Consider the following 21,661-nt stretch of genomic DNA (forward strand, 5'->3'; position numbering starts at 1 on the left):
TGTTGTATTCTTCGGTGGGTACTATGTAAATAAGTAGTTTAGTAGTAGAGGTCCTTGTGAAAGATTTAGTCCAGGGAAATACTGCCATAGTAAAGTCCCAGGTTCGATTCCCGGGCCGAAAGAAATATTTATATGGCCTACATTTATTTCTCTCGTGAGTTTGGGTGTAATTTGTATATGTCTATGTGTGTGTCCATGACACCCGCGACAAAGGGTCTCCCTAGTGCGGGGCTCTGTTGAGTATGTGCGTTGTTGTTATTATTATTATTATCTTACCTATTTCTGCCGCCAAGCGGTAATGTGAGCATTACTGCGATCCGGTTTTGAAGGGTAAAAGGGTGCGGGTAAAATTACAGGCACATAGGACATGAATATGAGAAATAGGTAAGATGGCAGTACTTCCCTGGACGACTCTTTGACAAGGAGCGCTACTGCTAGCAACGTATATTTTAGATTTTTTGAAATTTCTTTTTCAACGCCAAATGCCCGTGAAAAGTGTTTACTTTTCTAGTATTATATTTCCCTTGTGGCAAGGACATAAGTGACCTTGGTCGCCATGTTCTTTCCTGCCAGCTACTCGCCGGCCATTACTCCCCGCATGCAGCCCTTCAATGACATCATCCGCCGGGCCTTAACCACAGTTAACTTATGCCGCTGTACTCGAACTAAGCGACATGTCACGAACGGATTTCAAATGCCCGGACGGAATGACACTCATCCATTAGAGAATGGGCCGGGCAGTGATGTGTAACGCCATGTGTGTCGACACGCTTACCCTATCCCATCTCCAGTACACCAACAAGAGGGCTGACTCTGCAATTGAGCTGGTAACTAAAGAGTAATAAGTGCTTTGGAATCGAAACCCTCGGTCAGTGGAGTCCCGATACCCGTCACCTTTACAAATTTTTATCAAAAAAATTAATAGACTGCCTGGGAAACCCAATCTATCTCGCCCAACGTATTAGCATAGCTATACAAAGGGGGAACGCTGCCAGCATCTTGGGCACCTTGCCGCGGGACCCATATTTATTTATATAATTTAATAGTAGTTTTCATTTTTAGTATTTACGTTTTTATTGTATTTTTTATACCTTAGCTATTAAATACTTGACATTATGGAAATTGTCCATTACAATAAAACCTATACATTATTTAACAAGTGTCACATTACTGGCAATAATTATGTAAAACATTATACATAATGTACACTGGAAATACGTAATTACCGTGATGGTGACCAGTCATGGACAATTTATTATGTCAATGTCAACATAATAATATATTATGATTTACGTTATGTATTGTTGAATGGTAATGATGAGGTTGACCGTATCATGCCACCGTTTTATCAAGAAATCCTATCTATTTACAAATAGTTATGTACTGACCATTGGACACCTATTATAGATGAGTATATGTAGAGCTGCTTGTGAAGAGTTCGTCCAGGCATTCTGCCACGGTTTTGTAAAATTATACAGACACTTGTCAACTTATGGCTCAGGGTGACAGGCGCAGTGGCACTGCAACTGTTACGGACAGACGTGAAGCTTACCACCATGCACACGACTTATTCGTCCCGTCACTTGGTATTCCAATTTATTGATGTTATAAAACTCTAAATCTACTTATATAAGCATAAGTAGTAAGGTACAAATACGTCGCTTGTACCCGCGTCAAAGAACATATAGCTGATGCCAAACACCGTCGCGTAAACAAGTCTGCAGTCTGCGAGCATGTCATGGATAAACCTACACATTCAATGAAGTTTGATAAACCCCAGGTCCTTGCAAAAGAAGTCCGTTATCGACCCAGGATGCTGCGAGAGGCCATTGAAATTAAAAAACATCCTAATTTCAACAGGGAAGATGGTTTCTCCGTACCACCAGTTTGGGATCCAGTATTTCCTCTAATTAAAAATCCCAAACAGACATAAGACTGCAGTACTAATTAATATGTTTTGGTTTATTCTAATTTCTATTAATAATTAATAATAAATTGAACTTAATAAAAATTCATTCAATAAAATAATTTGTAAAACTTAATATAGCGTAAATTGGAATGTTTTCTTTGTAAAATTAAAAATAAAGTATTTAATTAATAACTATTGTAACTATAGTGAAAAAGTAGGGTGGTTTGCATCAATATTAGACATAACTGGTTGAAGACTGTACCACCTCAGTCAACCGTGACCATGGGACCTGTAAAGGGCCCGAAACGTCGGTTTGTTTGAAGAAACAAATATACGCGATTTAAATCCGGAAAAATAGTTTCATTTCAAATTATTTAATATTTAAAGAAATTAACGTAAAGGAATTGTAAACAAAATTTAAACTACATCACTATCAATAATTGAGGGGACGAACAAGTTGTACACCTGGTGGTAAGCGACACGCCTGTCCATTCAAGTGCTGCACAAAGCTATCAATCGCAAAAATCTGAGAGGCACTGTCTTTACGCCCGTCACCCTGAGACATAAAGTTATCAAGTGTCCAAAACGGGATCAAATTATGATACGAAGCAACGGGATGAATAAGTCATGTATCAGGTGGTACACGACACACCCACCAATAGTTGCAATGCCAGTTTAAATCGCAAAGATCTGAGAGGTACTGCCACTGCGCCCGTCACTCTAAGACATAAGTTGACAAGTCCCATGTACTTGAAATTTCACCAGTACCTTTCTTACGGAACGCACTAATGCAGCTTGGCGGTAGAAATAGGTAAGGTGGCAGTACTCATTATGAAATGCCAGCACAAACGCAAACGCTGGCTTAAAAATAAAAACTATGATGAAACAGAAGGTTTACAAGAAGTTATTTCATAATTATATTGTAAAAACTAATTGTTTTATTCTTAATTAAATATAGCTATTTTGTTTTTAAGCACCATTGACTTACAAATAAATGGACGACGGGTCTAATACAAAAATCACGAAAAAAATGTCCCAAGTCAACCTATTCGAAATTTAAATTGTTATGTCATCGCAGTATCGCGCTGTCCGTAGAACAAATGAAGACTAAAGCGGAGTGTCGCGCTCTGTATACGATTTTAGCGCCTTACAAGTGCGGACACTTTTTAGCGCGGACCCGACGTCCATATAATTGTAAGTCAATGTTAAGCACTAATATAATGAATCTGTGCACAAACAAGATGCTTAAGATACAGGTAATAATGTACTTAGTTTAGGCATCGCAACTATACTGGTAGGCTTCTAATAATTAATTGTATAGCTTTATGATTAGTATAATAATTAAGGTTTTTTTTTTACCAATTGCATATTAGCTTCCCTTACATTTGTTTTTGTTTTTTTTACTCATATTTAGATTAAGTTATGTTGAAATAAATTTATCTTATCTTATCTTATCTAGTACAGAGGCGTACCTTAGTTACACGCGCGCGTTACACATGCAGGGCATTCGCCAAATCTGTACGCACCCTTAGAATGTAAGCTTTGGTAACAGTACAGCTCCTTGTGAAAAGATTTTGTCCAGGGTAGTACTGATTGACATTACGTGTTGCTGGTGAAATTACAGCCACATGGGACTTGTCAACTTATGTCTCAAGGTGAAGGGCGCATTGGCAGTGCCCCTAAGATCTTTGCAATTTAAAGTTCTGGACGGCACTGTAATTGGTATGGACAGGCGATTTGTTCGTCCCGCCACTTGATGTCGTAAAAAAATGACCTGATTCAAAAAATGTAAGAAAATTCGTTTATACCGTAAAACTAATTTAAAAACCATAGTTCATAAGGTTGTTTACTTGGAATTGACTATTTATATGCTTAGAATAATAACGCATAGAAACCTAGTCCGCACACGCTAAGTGAGCCAAATTGAAGCGCGCCCAACGGGCCTACACGAGCGGGCGGGCCTTCAGTGCTCAAAGTCAACTTGCACTGCGAACAGATCAAAAATTTTTGCCAAAAATGACGAAATGTGCTGTAAATGAGTGTAAAAATACGTCAGACAAATATAAAATAGATACTAACATCATATTCCACAAGGAAGTAACGCGTTTCAACTTGTATTTTTATATAAATATTCACTAAAACCGAAAATTAACCTACTACTAAAACTAGCCCACATGAATTTTATTTTTGCCTCACTTGTGACAGTTCGTTTGATATGAAACTATCATTCTATGCGTTATTATTCTAAGTTTATATGGGTCTCTTTAATTAAGTTTGAAATTCCCTCATTGTTATACTACACGATGCATTTAGTGTTGAATTTGTATCTGCGAAGACAACAAGCCACCAATGTCGTTGAAAAAGTGACGGGTTAGCAAATGAGCAGTCCCGCGATCACACGGTACTCGTACATTTGGGCTTATTCGGATTTCGTTTCAACTTTAAACCGACCCCGGGTTCAGATGCTACAAACCGGATTAAATTTTTACAAACGCAACTTAGTTTATTACTTGGAACATTCTCGTTCACAATTAAAACGGCTTAAACTTGATAAAGTCATACATCTTGCTTAGCTGGGGAAAATGAAAAAGACTTAATTCTTATTAGGTCAAAGAACAAAAAAACTTCAGTAAAAAAGGGACGTTCTAGCGACTAGTATTTGTAAATTTTATTTTTAAATTATAATTATTAATAACAAAGATCGAACACTTAAGTAGATAGATAGATAAACACTTTATTCACTGATATAACACAAATACAGATAAAAAAGAAAAACACATAACATGATCGTCACAGCAGTGAAAGGGCACGGACTCAGCATATGCCCAAGTTTCCTAAGGCGTTGGTTTTCAGTAAGGACCAACGTGAGGGATTAAGTTATTTGAAAACAAAAATATAACGACAATGCGTAAAGTTGTACATTGAGAATAATATATACTATTAAATAAAACGTAATTCGCTTGTGATAATTTATTTCTTCAGTCAGAATACGAAAATAAAAGGACCCGATACAAAAGACTCTGCGATTATTTACACAAATTTCCTTCCGCCAAAACCGCCAAACATCATCGAGGAATAGCTGTTTTGGCGGTATTGGCCCTAAACGTTTGCGGCGCATAGGATGAGAGGAAGGGTCTTCCTCTCGCTCCCGCTCCGCCGCCGCCGCCTCTTTCCGCGACAATACATCAATGCAGAAGGAGGCTACCGTACTCCACGCCCTCTCGCTGCCGACCATGCCTCGCACCACGGTCGGCAGGGATAGATCGTGCCCCACCACTGCGGTCAGGGTTGACCACCTAACCTAACGATACACAATAAAGTGTAAATAGTGCATCTAAAATAACCTGTTTGATATATAAGTGCATGAGCGAGTGTGAATATAATTACAGCTGTAGGAGTAAATTGTGATTATAAAGAGGTTTTAACGATCTCCCACAGGCTATTGATCATAATTGTATACAATTTGCTGACGATACAACTCTTATAATAAAATGCCAAAACAAAGCGACTTTTAACACTGACGTAAAGGGTGTGAACTTCATGATGCAAAAATCCCCTTGTACGTTGTTTAGCTAGAATTTGCTACATGACGTTATGATGACGTTATGACGTTATAAGGGGAACGGGGCATAGAAGATAGCGCGATAGTGACATTTTTGGTAGTGACAGAAATTTCTGTTGTGTTACAAAGTTGTGAAATGATTTACTTGCAACTCCGTGAAGGATATCGTCATTTTTTGGATAGTGTCGATTTATATATGTTTTGAATTAACACTTACATAGTACAGGATTGCTGAGCCAGATATAATTTATCCTTTTATAATTACTAATCAAAGATCGAACACTCAGAAAAAATCCTTCCATCGGATTCGAACCGACGTATTCTAGCATACCGTGTCAGACGCTATACCAACTAAGCCACGGAACGAACCAGCGGACCACACGAATTTCTCTATGTCCTTGTTGTCGTGTCTTTGTATTTGGTTTTACAACGACTTTTTAGTCGTAGCGCCATCTATGAGAAATCTATGATATTTCGTCACACAGTTAGATACCCTGTTATTTTCGAAGTTTAAAATTATACTTCACGGCATAATTTGTTTTTATGAATCCTTTATGAAGATATTGCGTAATATGAAATGTTAACTTACATGAAAAGATTATGAGGAACAGTGATACTAAACGAAATTCTCAAAAATACCTTTATTGTGGCACGTGTAAATTTGTATAATACTTCTAAAACTATATAGGTTCCCTTTTGTTTTAGCTGAAACCCGCATTCTTAGTTGTTGTATTATTATTATTATTATTACTTAGTTGAGTAAGAAATTTCACTTATCACAATTTTCAGAACTTCAATTTCTCATTAGTCAAAATCAAAAATGTTGCAATATGTCACTGTCATTCTCAGTGTGCGATATGTAGGTACGAATGAACACAGTTAGTGTAACGTTTATTAACCACCTGGTAGCAAGCGGAGTATACCAAAGACGATCTCACGGCCAGTAATAATACATTCTATGCCAATGTCAAATGATGTCAACAACAAGATCTTAACAAGAGTGTTAATAGGACTACAACGGTTATAAACATCAATTAGCATTTGAACATTGTTTTAGTTTCAATTACAATTGTAATAACACTACACACGCTCATAGACCCGCACTATGGAAACCCTGTATCGCAGGTGCCATGGACACGCACATAGAGAACTACAAATTTCACCCAAATAAATATAGTCCGTTCAAATATTTCTGCCGGCGCAGGACCCCGATTCAGAATTCTTCGATATTTTAACCGAAACGTCGAATGGATATCGTTTTCGAATCGAAGGGCGCTTTCCGAGCTATTCAGAACATTCGAGTTAAACGTTCGATGATATCGTTATCCAACAGCGTTTACGGAGTTAGTCGGTGAAATATATTATAAGAAAAATTAAAATCTTTTTATATACTTAACACTTTTAAGACTTTAAAGGCCCAAAAATATAGAATAGAATACGTTTATTTGCCAGAATACAGTAATTACAAAGGTCTTAAGTAAAATTAGGTACGTTGTATTCAACCTGCAAGCAGATGTGAAAATATTAATGGGATTCAATGTTTAGTCTCTATAGTTTCTAATTAATGTAATGAATTTGTAAATTCTAAGTATTCTTTAATACTATAGAAGCAATGTGTCAAAAGCCATTTTGTCAATTTTAATTTAAAAGTATGTCCTTGTAACAATTTAATTTCATTTGGTAATTTATTGTAAATAATTATACACATGGTGAAGCAGTTATTCTTATAAATTACTTTATTGCAATGAGGTTGGTATAAGAGATTCATAATTTTTGCTCTAGTTTGCCTTTGAATGACTTCACCGCGTGTTTTAAAATATTGAGGATGAGAGTTGACAAATACGCAAATATCCCTAATGTACATGCATGGCAAAGGTAATATGTTCAGCCTTTTGAACAGCGGTTTTAACTGTCATCGAACCGCGCACCGCAAATTGCTCAAATACGCTTCTTCTGGACTTTAAACGCTCTTTCTAAGATTACAGAGTTACCCCATAGTACAAGACTAAATGTCATAACTTTGGTTTTACTTATATTAACATTCAAGTCATTGATGTCCATCCAACTTATTACGTCTGTCAGTGCTTTATTTACGTCAGTGTTAAAAGTCGCTTTATTTGGCATTTTATTATAAGAGTTGTATCGTCAGCAAATTGTATACAATTATGATCAATAGCCTGTGGGAGATCGTTAATGTAGAGTAGGAACAGTAACGGACCCAAGACGCTACCTTGCGGTATTCCAGCATTAGTCATCTTAAGGTGTGATCTAAAAATTTGTTTTTGTAATCTATTATTGTGTTTGTTTTTTGTTAATCTACTTATTTTAAGTAGCTCTCTATCCAATTTTGGGCAGTTCCTCTAATACCGTATGCTTCAAGCTTGTAAAGGAGTTTGTGGTGTGTTTGTGGTGGAGTGGTTTACAAAGTCGAAGGCTTTAGTCATATCTAGAAAGACTGACATTACAGGAGTAGAGACGTTTATACTTTCCGTTACAATGCGCAAAAACTCAAAACATGCAATAGTTGTAGAACTACCTTTTCTAAATCCGAATTGAGAGTGATATATTACTTTATGTTTCTCTAAAAATGCATTTATTCTGGAATGCAGAGCCATTTGAAATAATTTGGATAGAGTCGAGATTAAAGTAATTGATCTATAGTTACTTGGGCTTTCCTTATCGCCTTTTTCGCTGACAACAGAAGTTTTTAGCTGTTCTGGAAAAAGGCCATCACTAAACGATAAATTTATAATATGTGCAAGCGGATGACAGATATAAGAGGCACACATTTAAGTATTTTAGTTGTTATACCGTCATAGCCACTGGATTTGGTGTTTTTTAAAGACATAATTATGTTATAAGTTTCTTTCTCATTTATCGGTTCCAAAAATATTGTATGGGAATTCTTATTCAATGAATTAGATGGATATGTCATGCAGTTTTTAGTCAAGTTAAGTTGAGTTAGGTTATTTTTATTTGTCAAATCTATAAAATAATTGTTAAAAATATTACAAATGTCGTCTGGGTTTCAATATGTCATATTGTTATGTCGTATATGTTTTATGTCATTTTTACAGGTATTGTTAGTAATTGTAGATGAAATGGTATTCCATGTCGCTTTGCATTTGTTTTTATTATTGTGGATATAAGATTATTATTGATTTTCTGAGATTTTATAGGAATGCATTAGTCTTGCATTAAAATAAATTAATAAAATTGCACAAAATCCAAACTTTATTTTAAATAATAGGAGATTTCCATATTATATTCTTGCTTTGTAAACAATAGGACCCTTTGCCGGTCGAGAAGTTCGAGTAATCGTACGGGTGTGACGTCACTTCGGTTTCGTTTCGGATACGCCAGTTTGACGTTCGATTCAGGTGTTGTGAACAAAAATGAAAAGAAATCGTGCGATATCAAATCGAATCGGTCGACAACTGAGTTATCGTAAGGTTCTGAATTGACCCCCTGGAACCTCTGCGTGGCAGACTAGCAATGTAACCATTCCACCACGGAGGCAATTATAAATGAATGTAATGGAAAATTGTTTACTTAGTTATTTATCCAAAATGCAACTCATAACAATACAAGTTCCATTAGACAAGTACCTACCTATTCTATGACACGGGCAGTTAGTCGAGCAGGTAGTAATCGATTGAGATCGTCAATCATGGACTCAGAAGGCCTAAAAGATTCTGGGTGCATCCTCTGATTCAGGAAAGAAACCGTTACGGATTATTCGTTGTTCTTATTAATGAGGTAAAAAAACATGAAGACAAATCCAGAATTTTTAAGAAAAATGGTAACTGATAGAAAATTAATTGATCGACTTCAACATCCATAACTTGAGAAACTGATACGCGCTGCCAAATCGAAAATCAAGCACAAAATGGCGTGTGAAGGAAAGACCCAACCCGCGCGCGAACTAATAAAAAATATAATTTGAATTAAAATAACATGTCAAATATCCTATCATCAGTCTTTGTCAAATAATACATAAACAACATAATAAACGTTTTACTCCATTTAATTAAAACTTTTATACTAATTTAATCATAGTAGCATTAAAATAATTTTTAATTCTGCGCTTAATTAATTTTGCAATGCTGTTTGATATAAGCGTACAAGCGCGCTTATAAAAAAACAACTTGAAACAAATCCCCTAAACAAATTGACCCGAGACATAAAGTTAACAAGTCCTATGTGCCTGTAATTTCACCAGTGTCCGTTCAGTCCGTCAGTTACCGTTCAAAACTGGAACGCAGTAATGTAAGCATTATTGCATGGCGGCAGAAATGGATATGGTGACAATACTTCCTGGTGGACGAACTCTTTCTCAAGGAGTTCTACTGCTTCTAAACTCTGATGTTCCCGTAGCCTTAAACTCTCTATTCTTTCTCACTGTACTGGTTTTTTGTCTAATTATTTCGCCTTTCAGGCAATCTATCTTTCAAACAAGCGCCTCTATAATAATAATATAATATTGTAAGCTGTTCCCCTGCCCAGGTGTCTGGTTTACAGTCGCAAAACTATAAAAGGCGCCTGACGACACATTGCTGCCCGTTCGTTCGTCACGTCAACATCTTAGCGAGACAGTGTACCTGCCATTTTCGTAAGAGATTTACTTATTTCGTTTACTGTTCCTATGTATCATTGATTTCCTTACAATTATGTTATTTGTACGTTGATATTCGTGTTTGCTCTTTATATTCAAGTGTGAGAGATTTGTTTCAATGTTTATAAAATTTATATAATTGATTAAACGTTAGAGTCAGTTACAATTATTTGTTTTTTTTTAAAAGAATTAGTTTTAGAGAAGCTAAATATACAATAACGCACACACTCAACATAGCCCCGCACTAGGGAAACCCTGTGTCGATGCAAACGCGCGATTGCATCGCGTTTGCATCGCTGCTTACAAACGCGCGCTTGTGTAAAGGTAGACGATTTGCGACTGCATCGCGTTTGTATCGCATTTGCATTGCTGCCAAAAGCCGCCGTGTGTAACCGCTCTAATATTAGCGATTTAAAGTTCCGAGTGCCGTAACTATTATGGTTAGGTGTATCACCTGCACATCCCGTCACTTGATGTCATTACTAAACTAACGATAATGATTCTACTCACATTCTGGAATGTATCCTACAGGATACCCAATATCCGGCGGCGGGGAGTATCTGCCGTCGACGTACGCGACCGTTAGCGTCACCGCCAGTGAGAAAATGCACCACGTCATTCTGGAAAGTAAATATTGAATTTGTTATCTATGGTATTTTTGTATAAAAGAGATTACTGCTTTAAAAATAGTCAATCGTGTTTAAAATTTTTATTGAATTGATATTCAATTATTTTTTGTGAAATTATTCCACTAGTTTGTTATAATTATTAATACAAAGATCGAACACTCAGAAAAAATTCCTTCGATCCGACCGGATTCGACCCGACGTCTTCTAGCTTACCGTGCCAGACGCTATACCAACTAAGCTTAGTTGGTATAACAAACTAGTGGAATAATTTCCCAAAAAATAATTGAATATCAATTCAATAAAAATTTAAATTACAGTGAGTAGCGACATCTCTCGCCAGGCCTGGTAACTGTAAAGATATCTAACTTGGTGATAAAATTTCATAGATTTCTCATAAAAAAAGTCGTTGAAAATACCAAATACAAAGATACGACGCAAGCACATAGAGAAATTCGTGAGGTCCGCTGGTTCGTACCGTTGCTTAGTTGGTATAACGTCTGGCACGGTACGTTAGAAGACGTCGGTTCGAATCCGACCGGATCGAAGGAATTTTTTCTGAGTGTTCGATCTTTGTATTAATAATTAATAGTAAATCGTCTTTTTAGCACATATGCATACATAATTGTATTGAGATATTTCGTGTTCTATGTTGTGACCACAGAACAATAAATACAATAGAAGTGCTCAGTGGACGTATCACGTGGGCCAACAGTACGCGGAGTTTCGCAAACTTGAGCTCAGCCCGCCATTTTCACTTTTATATTATGATCGCGTCAATTATCCCTCTCAGAACTTCGAAAATCGTGGTAATATGCATTGACTTACAAATAAATGGACGACGGGTCTAATACAAAAACCACGAAAAAAGTGTCCCAAGTCAACCTATTTAAACGTAGTGACATGTCAAGGAATATGAAAAAGCTAAAACGTTGAATTTAAATTGTAATGTCATCGCAGTACTGTCTAATTTTGCTTGCTTCGCTGTCAGTCGAACAAACGAAGACTAGGGCGTGAATGACGCTCTGTATACGATTTTAACGCCCTATAAGTTCGGACACTTTTTAGCGCGGACCCGACGTCCATATAATTGTAAGTCAATGGTAATATGCCTTATTTTGCTACTTTGGAGTGTAAAACGATAGTCGCACCTATGATATTATCCATGGTGTTGTTTCATATCATCGTTAAGGATTATTTTATTCAATTTTAATCAATTTAATTTGAATTTAATTTTACCGTAGAAGCAACTGACAGTAAACAAACTACATCTAAGTTCATACAACCGAAGTTTAGGGGGACGTGGGGTATTGAGAGCCCGCGGGTAATGAGAGCGGTGTTAAACTGGACTTTCCCAATGCTTGCATTTGTGCAAACGGCGCTCCTATGTCTTCGTTAACGTTCCACTCCCGCGACCGCCCCCGCAGAACACCGCGTTTAGTCGTACGAGATAGTTGTGTGTTTTCTCTGCTTATAATAATTGCCAAATTTCATCAGCCCAGGCAAGCATTAAAATACACGGATACTACATTGAATTTACACTAACTATGTCACCATATATATCAAATTGTGGGTGTTATACTTGAAATTACAATAAAAATAGAAATGTTTTTACTGTTTATTTTTTCGATTCGATGTTACGCGGGTAATGAACGCTATTTGGCCCTCCTCACTCCATTGCAGTATCTATTGGATATTCTTTAGTTTTTAAGTTACATATTTCATTACTTTAATTTATATATTTTTTCGGAATGATTATTTATAATGGCTTACATTTGAAATACGAGATACTTAACGGCTCCCATTTCCCGAACTGTGTGGTAATGGGAACGAATGACATGTTTTAGTTTTTGTCTTTTTAACCAAATATTGTATTTTAGTTTCATTTTTTTTGTAATTATCTATTAACCAGATAAACGAAGGATACGTTGGTAAGTAATAAAAATGTAATATGCATAAATTATAAGTTTTATTATCAATTTTCCTTACTAGGCTCCTATACCCCCTATACTTTTAGAAAACATTTGAGGCAATTTATTTTTGATAGGCAAAAAACTGGGTATACTCGCTGGGCCGGACAGGTCTGCCGCATGCCAAAGCTCAACACGGAGTGGATCCCACTGAACGCAAGATGAAGACGTGGAAGACCCAGAAGGAGATGGCGTGACGAGTTGGACGCTTATATTACATATTGACATCTGTCCGAAACAATTACTGTCAAATAAGTAGTACTCGGCGACCAAAATAAAAGACAGACATGATGCGTATGAACCTTGATTTGGATGTCGAACGGAGAACGGGAGTAAACTCCCCGTAGCTACGTTAAATCATAATGAGTGGAAAAAATGAAGGGAGGCCTTTGCCCTGCAGTGGGACAATAACGGCTGAAAAATTAATAGTGTAGAGTTGCCTCTTTTTCGTCTAAAGTTTTTTTTACATCAAAATTTGTAATAAGAATGAAATTATACCAAATTCTCTATTCGTCATTCCTGCACACGATTTTGGGCAGAAATGGGTTAAAACCCACTTACTTTGCGCTTTGAGTAAACACCTGGTTAAAACCCGGACTGGTTCATTGGGTTTTAACCCACTGTCCATCGCTGTCCCTATTTACCGACCCTAGAGATAGGGTTTTCCGGAGAGACTACGGGCTCGACGGCAAGACCAGGGTACAGCGGGCGTCCGGGCCAAGTCCTCCGCCAGTGATACGCCTTTGCATCTCTGGCGGACCCGGACTTGGGTATAGACTCGCTTTGGTTTATGGTTAGCTGCAGAGACGGACATGTTTGTCTGCCCCGGTGGCATGTGTCTGGGGCGTCTGTCTCGTGACAGCTAGCGCGTCTTAGTAGCGGTCTGGTTGAGGGCCTGAAGCGAGGAGACGCGCGGGGCACGTGAGTTGCCCTTTAAGTTGGAAGCTATGTCCCAACATTGTCGCAGGATACTGCGACTGGCATCTCCGGCACTAGCCCGGAGAGCTAGTAGAGGATAAGCTAGATATCCTCCGGCCCCTCCAGCCGCTTAGGTTATTGGGAACTGGAGAGACGTCGTTTTTCGGCGACGGGAAGTGAGCGTGTCTTACAGCTCCGCCACCAATGAATACTCAGAGGCGACGGTTTACCGGTGACAACTGCTAGTTGTGCAATGCGCAACGGGAAGTGAGCGTGCCTACAGCTCCGGCACCTATCTGGAAAATAGGGAGGGTACTGTACGTGCACCCGGGGCGGCTCACCCGAGGCACAATGCTCTCGAAGAACCGGATGAAGTCAAGTGATAGATGTTCGGTGACAACCCTGTGCACTGGCTGCTCTGGGGTCAGAACCTGAACTTGTAAGGTTCCTGGGCGCGCACAGGTTACAGTGCCCTTCTCGTATACTCTAAGGGTCGGTAGGGAAAGTCCCTATAATCGAAACTAATGTAGAAAGATATGGGGCTGTCCATCTAACTGCCTCCATTTAAATGCCTCCGTTACTGAACGGTTACCATGCCGGACTGCCACGCAGAGATTCCAGGTTCGATTCCCGATTGTGGTTGTCTATGTGTGTGTCCATGGCACCCGCGACACAGGGTTTTCCTAGTGCGGGGCTATGTTGTGTGTGTGCGTTATTATCTCTTTTCCCTCGGAAAACGTGTTAAATCCCCAACTTCCATTGGGCGGCGGACTATGACCTATACTCTAGCTTGAAAGGAGACCCGTGCTCTGCAGTGGAACGTATAAATGTGTTGTTGATGATGATGATAATGATGGTGATGTAATTAGGAAATTTTTTTTTAAACTTTTATTTAAACACGGCTATAAAACTAAAAAACGATATGTTTAAAACCGATGATAAATTTTTGTTTTGTTTTAAATTGTCTTGTTAATTTGTATTTGGCTTTTATGCCCTTTTTTCTCGATGTGTTGATAAACGTTCTCGTACGTAATATGTGATATTACGGCACACTATAAATAATTTAACAACTCATTTATACAAACTAACATCATTGAAAACACCACTACACAAAACCAACTCTTATGGAATGACATATTTTATGTTCGTCCATCGTAACAACAATTTCATTAAATTTTACTATTTACTAACCAACACGACTATACAAATAATTATAATAGTTATTTCCTCTGTGTATACACGGTGAAATCGTTAAGTATGCCCAGGCGATTATTCCGTAAATATAAGAGATATGAAAAACTTTTAAACTGACATCGAAAGTACGTTACCTAATGAGTAAAACGACAGCAATAACTTTTTAAAATAAAAATCCAAAATTTTAACGTCAAACGCTTCTATCGAAGAATCGAAGAACTGCTTTGAATTCAAAATTTGGTATTTACTTAAAAATAAACGTCACTTTGTTAATATTCAATTAGTTATTTTAATTGCCTCCGTAGCCGTGAACGGTTACCTTGCCGGACTGCCACGCAGGGGTGCCAGGTTAGATTCCCGAGCCGGGACAAATATTTGTAGGGCCTACATTTATTTCTCTCATGAGTTTGGGTGCAATTTGTGGTTGTCTATGTGTGCGTCCATGACACCCGCGACACAGGGTTTCCCTAGTGCGGTGCTAGGTTGAGTGTGTGCGTTATTATTATTATTATTAATTAAATGAATGGCTAAAGAATGGAATTCCCTGCATGCAGACTTGTTTCCCGAACGTTATAACTTGGCCTTTTTCAAGGAGAGATTTTATAGGCATTATTTAAGTCTGCATGCCAATTTTCGATGTCTCTACTCTTATTTTTAAAAGTTATTAATGTCGTTTTATCAATTAGATAAAGCACTTTCAATAACAGTTTAAAGGCCTTTTGTTAGTAGCACGTTTAGTAGCAGTAGAGCTTCTTGTGAAAGAGTTCGTCCAGGGAAATATTGCCACCTTAGCTATTTCTGCCTCCAAGCAATAATGTCAGCATTACTGTGTTCGGTTGTAAAGTGTGTTTTGTTTGTTGTTGTGTGTCCGGTTTTAAAGGGTAAGGGTGCTGGAGAAATTACAGGCGCATGAGACTTGTAACTTAGTCTCAGAGCGACAGACGCAGCGGCAGTGCCCCTCAAATTTTTGCGATTTAAAGTTCTGTGTGCAACTGTTATGAACAGGCGCGCGCCTGTAAGCTTACCATAAGGCGCACGGCTTGTCCATCCTGTCGCTTGATATTATAAAAACAAAGACGTAAAATAAAAGTGGACTGTATTATTCTTAGAGCTGGTATATTCGCCGTCGTATATAGGGTCGGCTGTTGCCACTGCTGCACTGCTGCCGCTCGACGTGACGTCACGCTAGGCCGTGTCGTCATCCCGCGCGTCTCGTGCCGAACGCGTACAGGGCCGGTTTGCGACATTTTTGATAACGTTATATTTACGGAATAATCGCCTGGGCACACTTAACGATTACACCCTATATGCCTACAATATGCACAAGTATACTATAAGCATGATTATGTATATTATTGCTATGGACAGGTGTATCTCATTAAAAACACATTTTGACCTTTTAAAAAAAACACTGCTTCGTGAAATAAGTCTCGTGGCTTTTGTGCCGTAGTAATTTCACATTAAGATTCATCATGAGTAGTTGTAGAAAAACATTGAGGGCAATCGTTAGAGAGCAGTCCCGTATCTTTCTACATACCTAAGTTTTGTTTATTACTCTTCCTATCAGTTGGTAATACGGGAAGGGTACTATAAGCTGTGCAAGCACAGGGGCCTAATAAGTTCAGGACCCCGATTCAGAACTCTACGATATCTTAACCGAAACGTCATCGTTAATCGATTGGATATCGTTCCCGAATCGAAGGTCACTTTCCGAGCTATTCAGAACAACGAATTACACGTCCATCCAACAACGTTTACGGAGTTAGTCGGCGAATATAGATTATAAGAAAAATTAAATGCTTAAAAAATAGGAATGCATTAGTCTCGCATTAAAATAAAATAATAAAACTGAACAAAATCCAGACTTTATTATTATTATGTTAGGACTTTATTATATTAGGAATTGCAACGATTGTGCAGAATTTAAGAACTTATTATTTAATTACCTAAATGATTGGACATTCTATAATATTGAAGATTTCTTATAAAATTTACATTTCATATTATTAAATTTGTTATTGATTATTTTACTATTGTTATTATGTTTCATTAGTAATAGGTTGCATTAATTGGACTGCATGATTATAATATTATTACAAATTATTGCATGAGAATTACTAAAACTAAGAAAACTTTGTATGCCATAAGGCGGATCACAGTGATTCAAAATTCATTCTTGTAACAACTTTATAACCTGTGTATCACAAAGAAATAAATGATTTGATTTGATTTGATTTGATTTGACTTTATTTAAAATAAAAAAAGATTTCCATATTCCATAACAATAGGACGTTCGGTAACTTTCATTCGATAAGTGTTCTGAATAACGTTTGTAGCCTTTGCCGGTCGAGAAGTTCGAGTAATCGTACGGGTGTGACGTCATTTCAGTTCGGTTTCGAATACGACAGTTTGACGTTCGATTCGGTTATTGTGAATAAAAATTAAAAGAAATCGTACGATATGTAATTGAATCGATCGACAACAGAGTTATCGTAAGGTTCTGAATCGACCTGCAGGTCCTCAACCCGGTTCATTCAGTTCTCAAATGGCTAGTGCCTCGGGCGAGCGGCACCAGGTGCACGTATACCCTCCCTATTTTCCAGATAGGTACCGAAGTAGTTGGCACGCCCATCTGTTACTGTGTTTCTGTTTTGAGAGATAAAGGTGCTGGTGAAATTACTGGCACATAGGACTTGGCAACCTATATCTCAAGGTCACGGGCGTGATGACAGTGCCTCATACTAAATGACGGGATGAACCAACGTGGTAAATGTGGTAAGCGACACGCCTGTCCATGAATTGGAGTGCCGTTCAGAACTATGAATCGCAAAGATCTAAGTCAAAAAGTCCCATGTGGCTGTAATTTCACCAGCGCCCTTAACCTTCAAAACAGGAATGCAGTAAAGGTCACATTACTGCTTTGCAGTAGAAATAGGTAAGGTGGCAATACTTCCACAGACGAACTCTTTCACAAGGAGACTTTCAAAGACACTCTATAGTAATAACGATAGGCGATTGTTACAAAAAAGTATCGAATAAATCAGTAATTGCACTATCCTATATTCTTATTAGTCTCCTGTGCCGAAATATAATCGAATACAGTTACTAATTAATATTAAATTTCGGTGTGTATAAAAATGACCTCTATACATTGACTTACAATTATATGGACGTCGGGTACGCGCTAAAAAGTGTCCGAACTTATAGGGCGTTAAAATCGTATACAGAGCGTCATTCACGCTTTAGACTTCGTTTGTTCGACTGACAGCGAAGCAAGCAAAATTAGACAGTACTGCGATGACATTACAATTTAAATTCAACGTTATAGCTTTTTCATATTCCTTTACATGTCACTACGTTTTTAATAGGTTGACTTGGGACATTTTTTCGTGGTTTTTGTTTTAGACCCGCCGTCCATTTATTTGTAAGTCAATGCCTCAATACTATACAAAACCCGATCCTAATATTAATTTAATAACTTTGAATCTTGTTACTATTACGATATTTGATCAACAATCAAAAAGTGAAGTGTAGTAACCAATTAGTAAGTAAGTAATTGATACCAACAATCGAATTATTTCGATTATTTTTAGTCGACTGTCGCCAATCGCCATTTAACAAGAAACTAACGCCGCTGCCCTGAACCCCGTCATTTGCACTTACTAACATACTTAGCATAATTTTAGTGTAATTATTTAAACCTGCATTATAATAAATACCATGTAAATATGATTGTTGAATAGTAAACAAAGTACGCACACTAGTGTTGAAGTATTAAATAATTCATGATCCCAAACACGAAATGCGAAACGAAAATATAACAAGTAATGACTTTGATTTCTGCAATTCAATTATTTGATTTCGATAAACAATGATCGGAGAAAATAGATTATTATTAACTTGATTGTAACAAGTTCGCGACGTTTTTTTTTGAAAGCTGCTCCTTGTAAAAGAAATTGGTTCAAATTCAGCCGGATCGCAGGCATTTTTTCTTAGTGTTCAATTTTTGTATTAATAATTATTAGAAACTAGAGTACCGGCACGCTATGATGGTCGTTCCGATAGATCACAATAGTGAGGTCAAATCTCAATTCATTGTCGAATAATCTCAGTACAGAGTACTAAAAAAACCGACCTCAAAAGTACTGTAACCTGGAGACGTAGGTTACGATGCGTAGCGAGAGGTACTTTATAAATATAAACTGGGATTAACTTCAAAATTAGATGTTTATTGTATTAGGCGCTATTTATAAAAATGAATCTTCATACGTGAACAGCCACCCAATCATGAAAATCTAATAAAAGTATGTCAAATGCGAGTCGCATTTATAACTAAACTACTTTGTTTTGCATTGAGCTTTGACGCGAGTTTTGACGGAGGTAGAAATTGTGCAGCAGCGATCCTATAAGTGACGATCGTATTAGATTTCATTTAAAAAAATTTCGAATTACGAAAAACAAATGCCGAGTTGTGTCGTAAAATTATACATTCCATACATTTTATTGCACTTCACTATTGACAACGACGTACATACATCAATTAAACCTTCAACGTAGTTATAAATTAATACGAAATTTGATGAATGGACAAACGTCAAAACAGCCATAACGTGCCGTATTATAGTACGTTCCCGTGCTTAGTTGGCATAGCGACTGTCACGATTTGCTAGAAGACATTGGTTCGTTATTAATAATTATTACAAAGTAGTTGAGTTATTTCACAAAAATAATTAAATGTCACGTTGGTCAAACATTGTGACATTCAATAAAACTTAAAAATTACGAAGTTTTCAACTTTATATTTTTATACTCTATTAATGATTTTGAAACATCCCCCTAAGTTATACTTAACTCAATTACATTAAAACTCCATTTGTAATAATTTGAAAAGTTAATAAAATTTTAATAAACGAATTTCAAATTAATACTCGTATAAGGAGCATATTAATTTGTTGTTGGAAGATATCGGTGACTTCTAAAAAGAACGGTATTTGACTTAAATTGTTCGAGATTAGAAAGTTTTTTCTTCCAATTACTTAAATAACTAGCTGGTGCCCGCGACTTCGTCTGTATAGAATAAGTATTTCAAGCAGCCTTTTTTTGTAACACCAAGCGATGGGATGAACAAGTCGTGCGCCTGGTGGTAAACGGGACACCTATTCGTAACAGTTGGAATGTCACTACCACGGTGCCCGTCACAAAATTTTTATTTCAGACCATGTCCGTAGTGTGTTAGTTACAAAAACTTATAGGCTATGTTAGTATGGGAAATTATTATCAAGTAAGTCAAAAATAAAAATAAAAACTACATCAAATTATAAATTATAGCACAAGCAGGGTACTCCCAAATTAAATGCACAAGGCTGTTGGAACCAACACGCATACGGCGCGTAGGGGGAGGCAGTTCAATTTCTCACTTTTTATTTATACATTTGTTGAACATATCTACTGCAGAGGGAGGCCTGATGACCTAACACACAGGATATCTAGGCTCCAGCCCCCACAATTTATTATCTCATAAGACCAATTAATTATTGTTCGTCGGTTATACCCGTTATACCTAATTTTTATTGACGGAATAAAGAAATTTATTATTATTATCATTACTATACTGCACTCCCAAGCGTTGACCGCCCATTTAGTGTAACTTATACACAGGGTGCACGTGTAAAAGGTCTGACAAAACGCCTTAAAAAGCGTGATTTTGACATTCCTGTTACAACGTGCGAATCTGCGGGACAACATATTACAGCGCGCGCCAACGCCCTCCCTCTCTATATCCACGTATTCATGGAGGCTCTCGGCAACCCAATGTCCAAGCTATTTAAAATGAGTCACTCTATTAAAAGGGGCACCACTTAGCTGTACTGTAGGGATAAGAAGAAGAAACGATGGTTTTGTTACCAGTCTTAAGCACTTGTAACTCGCTCTTCTTCTTCTTATCGTATCCATGACATACATTACACTATCGTGGCCCAGAACTCAGCCGCCGACCGCGTCGCTAGTGGCCGCCATTAAATCCTCAAGCGTGCAGGTGTTAGAGCACGCAGAGCACGATATGAGGTGGGCCATCGTTTGAGTCGCACCGCACAACAAGTCCAGGTTAGAGCCATCCGAAAATCCCCACCAGAACAAATTGTTTTACTCCGACCAACCTGAGCCTATTCAAAGACGTAAAGATCGGCCATGGAAATTCGTGTCCAGGAGGAAAACTCTCGGAAGGCGGGACAAACGTAGATGGTATTCTTTCGCGGCAATGGTTGCACCTCGCCTGAGCCGGCTCAATGGTCAGAGGATCGACACATTTCACAAAAGTTTTCCGGCTCCTCAGTCTCTGTTGCACTGTGAAGTGATCATGCATAGGGTGCCGAGTGTCGATGGTCATTTTTGCTCTTTCGCAGATGCCGCTACATTTCTACGGATGTCTGGTGGAGCTATGCCAGCTAGTGGGTACAGCAAACTTACCGGGGTCGGCTTAAGACAGGCAGTTATAATACGGCAAGTCTCATTTAAGGCTGTATCCACTAAGTTTGCATGCGTAGAACGGCTCCAAACATTCGCCAGCAGAAAAGGAAAGCACCAGCCCAGTAGTACGCATAACCTGCGATGAAGCTCCCCACTTGGTGCTCCCAGCTCGCTCTTATTCGTGTTATACATTAGACCATGTGTTCACCTTCAAAAGTCTCACGAGTTTGCTGGTTCATGGCCACTTACTTTTAAAATTTTGAATCGTGAAAAAACAACACACCAGAAACATACCTTTTTCTTCTCTTATAAAACGCGAAACCAAAACATAACACTAAAACTGTCTTAACAAACTAACCAAGCACCGCACTTAATAAAGAAGAACTGCAACTGACATTACTA

General features: G+C 37.8%; 1 protein-coding gene across 1 annotated transcript in view; it reads right to left on the reverse strand.

Moving 5' to 3' along the window:
- Nucleotides 1–21,661, reverse strand: part of LOC113240616 (lipoprotein lipase-like) — a 56,685-nt gene that overhangs the window by 19,637 nt on the left and 15,387 nt on the right. The window contains exon 2 of the mRNA XM_026477953.1: nt 10,597–10,706. Within this exon, the coding sequence (XP_026333738.1) occupies nt 10,597–10,705 (109 nt within the window). The 5' untranslated portion in view covers nt 10,706. The remainder of the gene's footprint in view (nt 1–10,596; nt 10,707–21,661) is intronic.

Source organism: Hyposmocoma kahamanoa, unplaced genomic scaffold (assembly GCF_003589595.1).
Source record: "Hyposmocoma kahamanoa isolate Upper Pololo Valley unplaced genomic scaffold, ASM358959v1 159, whole genome shotgun sequence".
In the NCBI taxonomy this organism is placed as follows: domain Eukaryota; kingdom Metazoa; phylum Arthropoda; class Insecta; order Lepidoptera; family Cosmopterigidae; genus Hyposmocoma; species Hyposmocoma kahamanoa.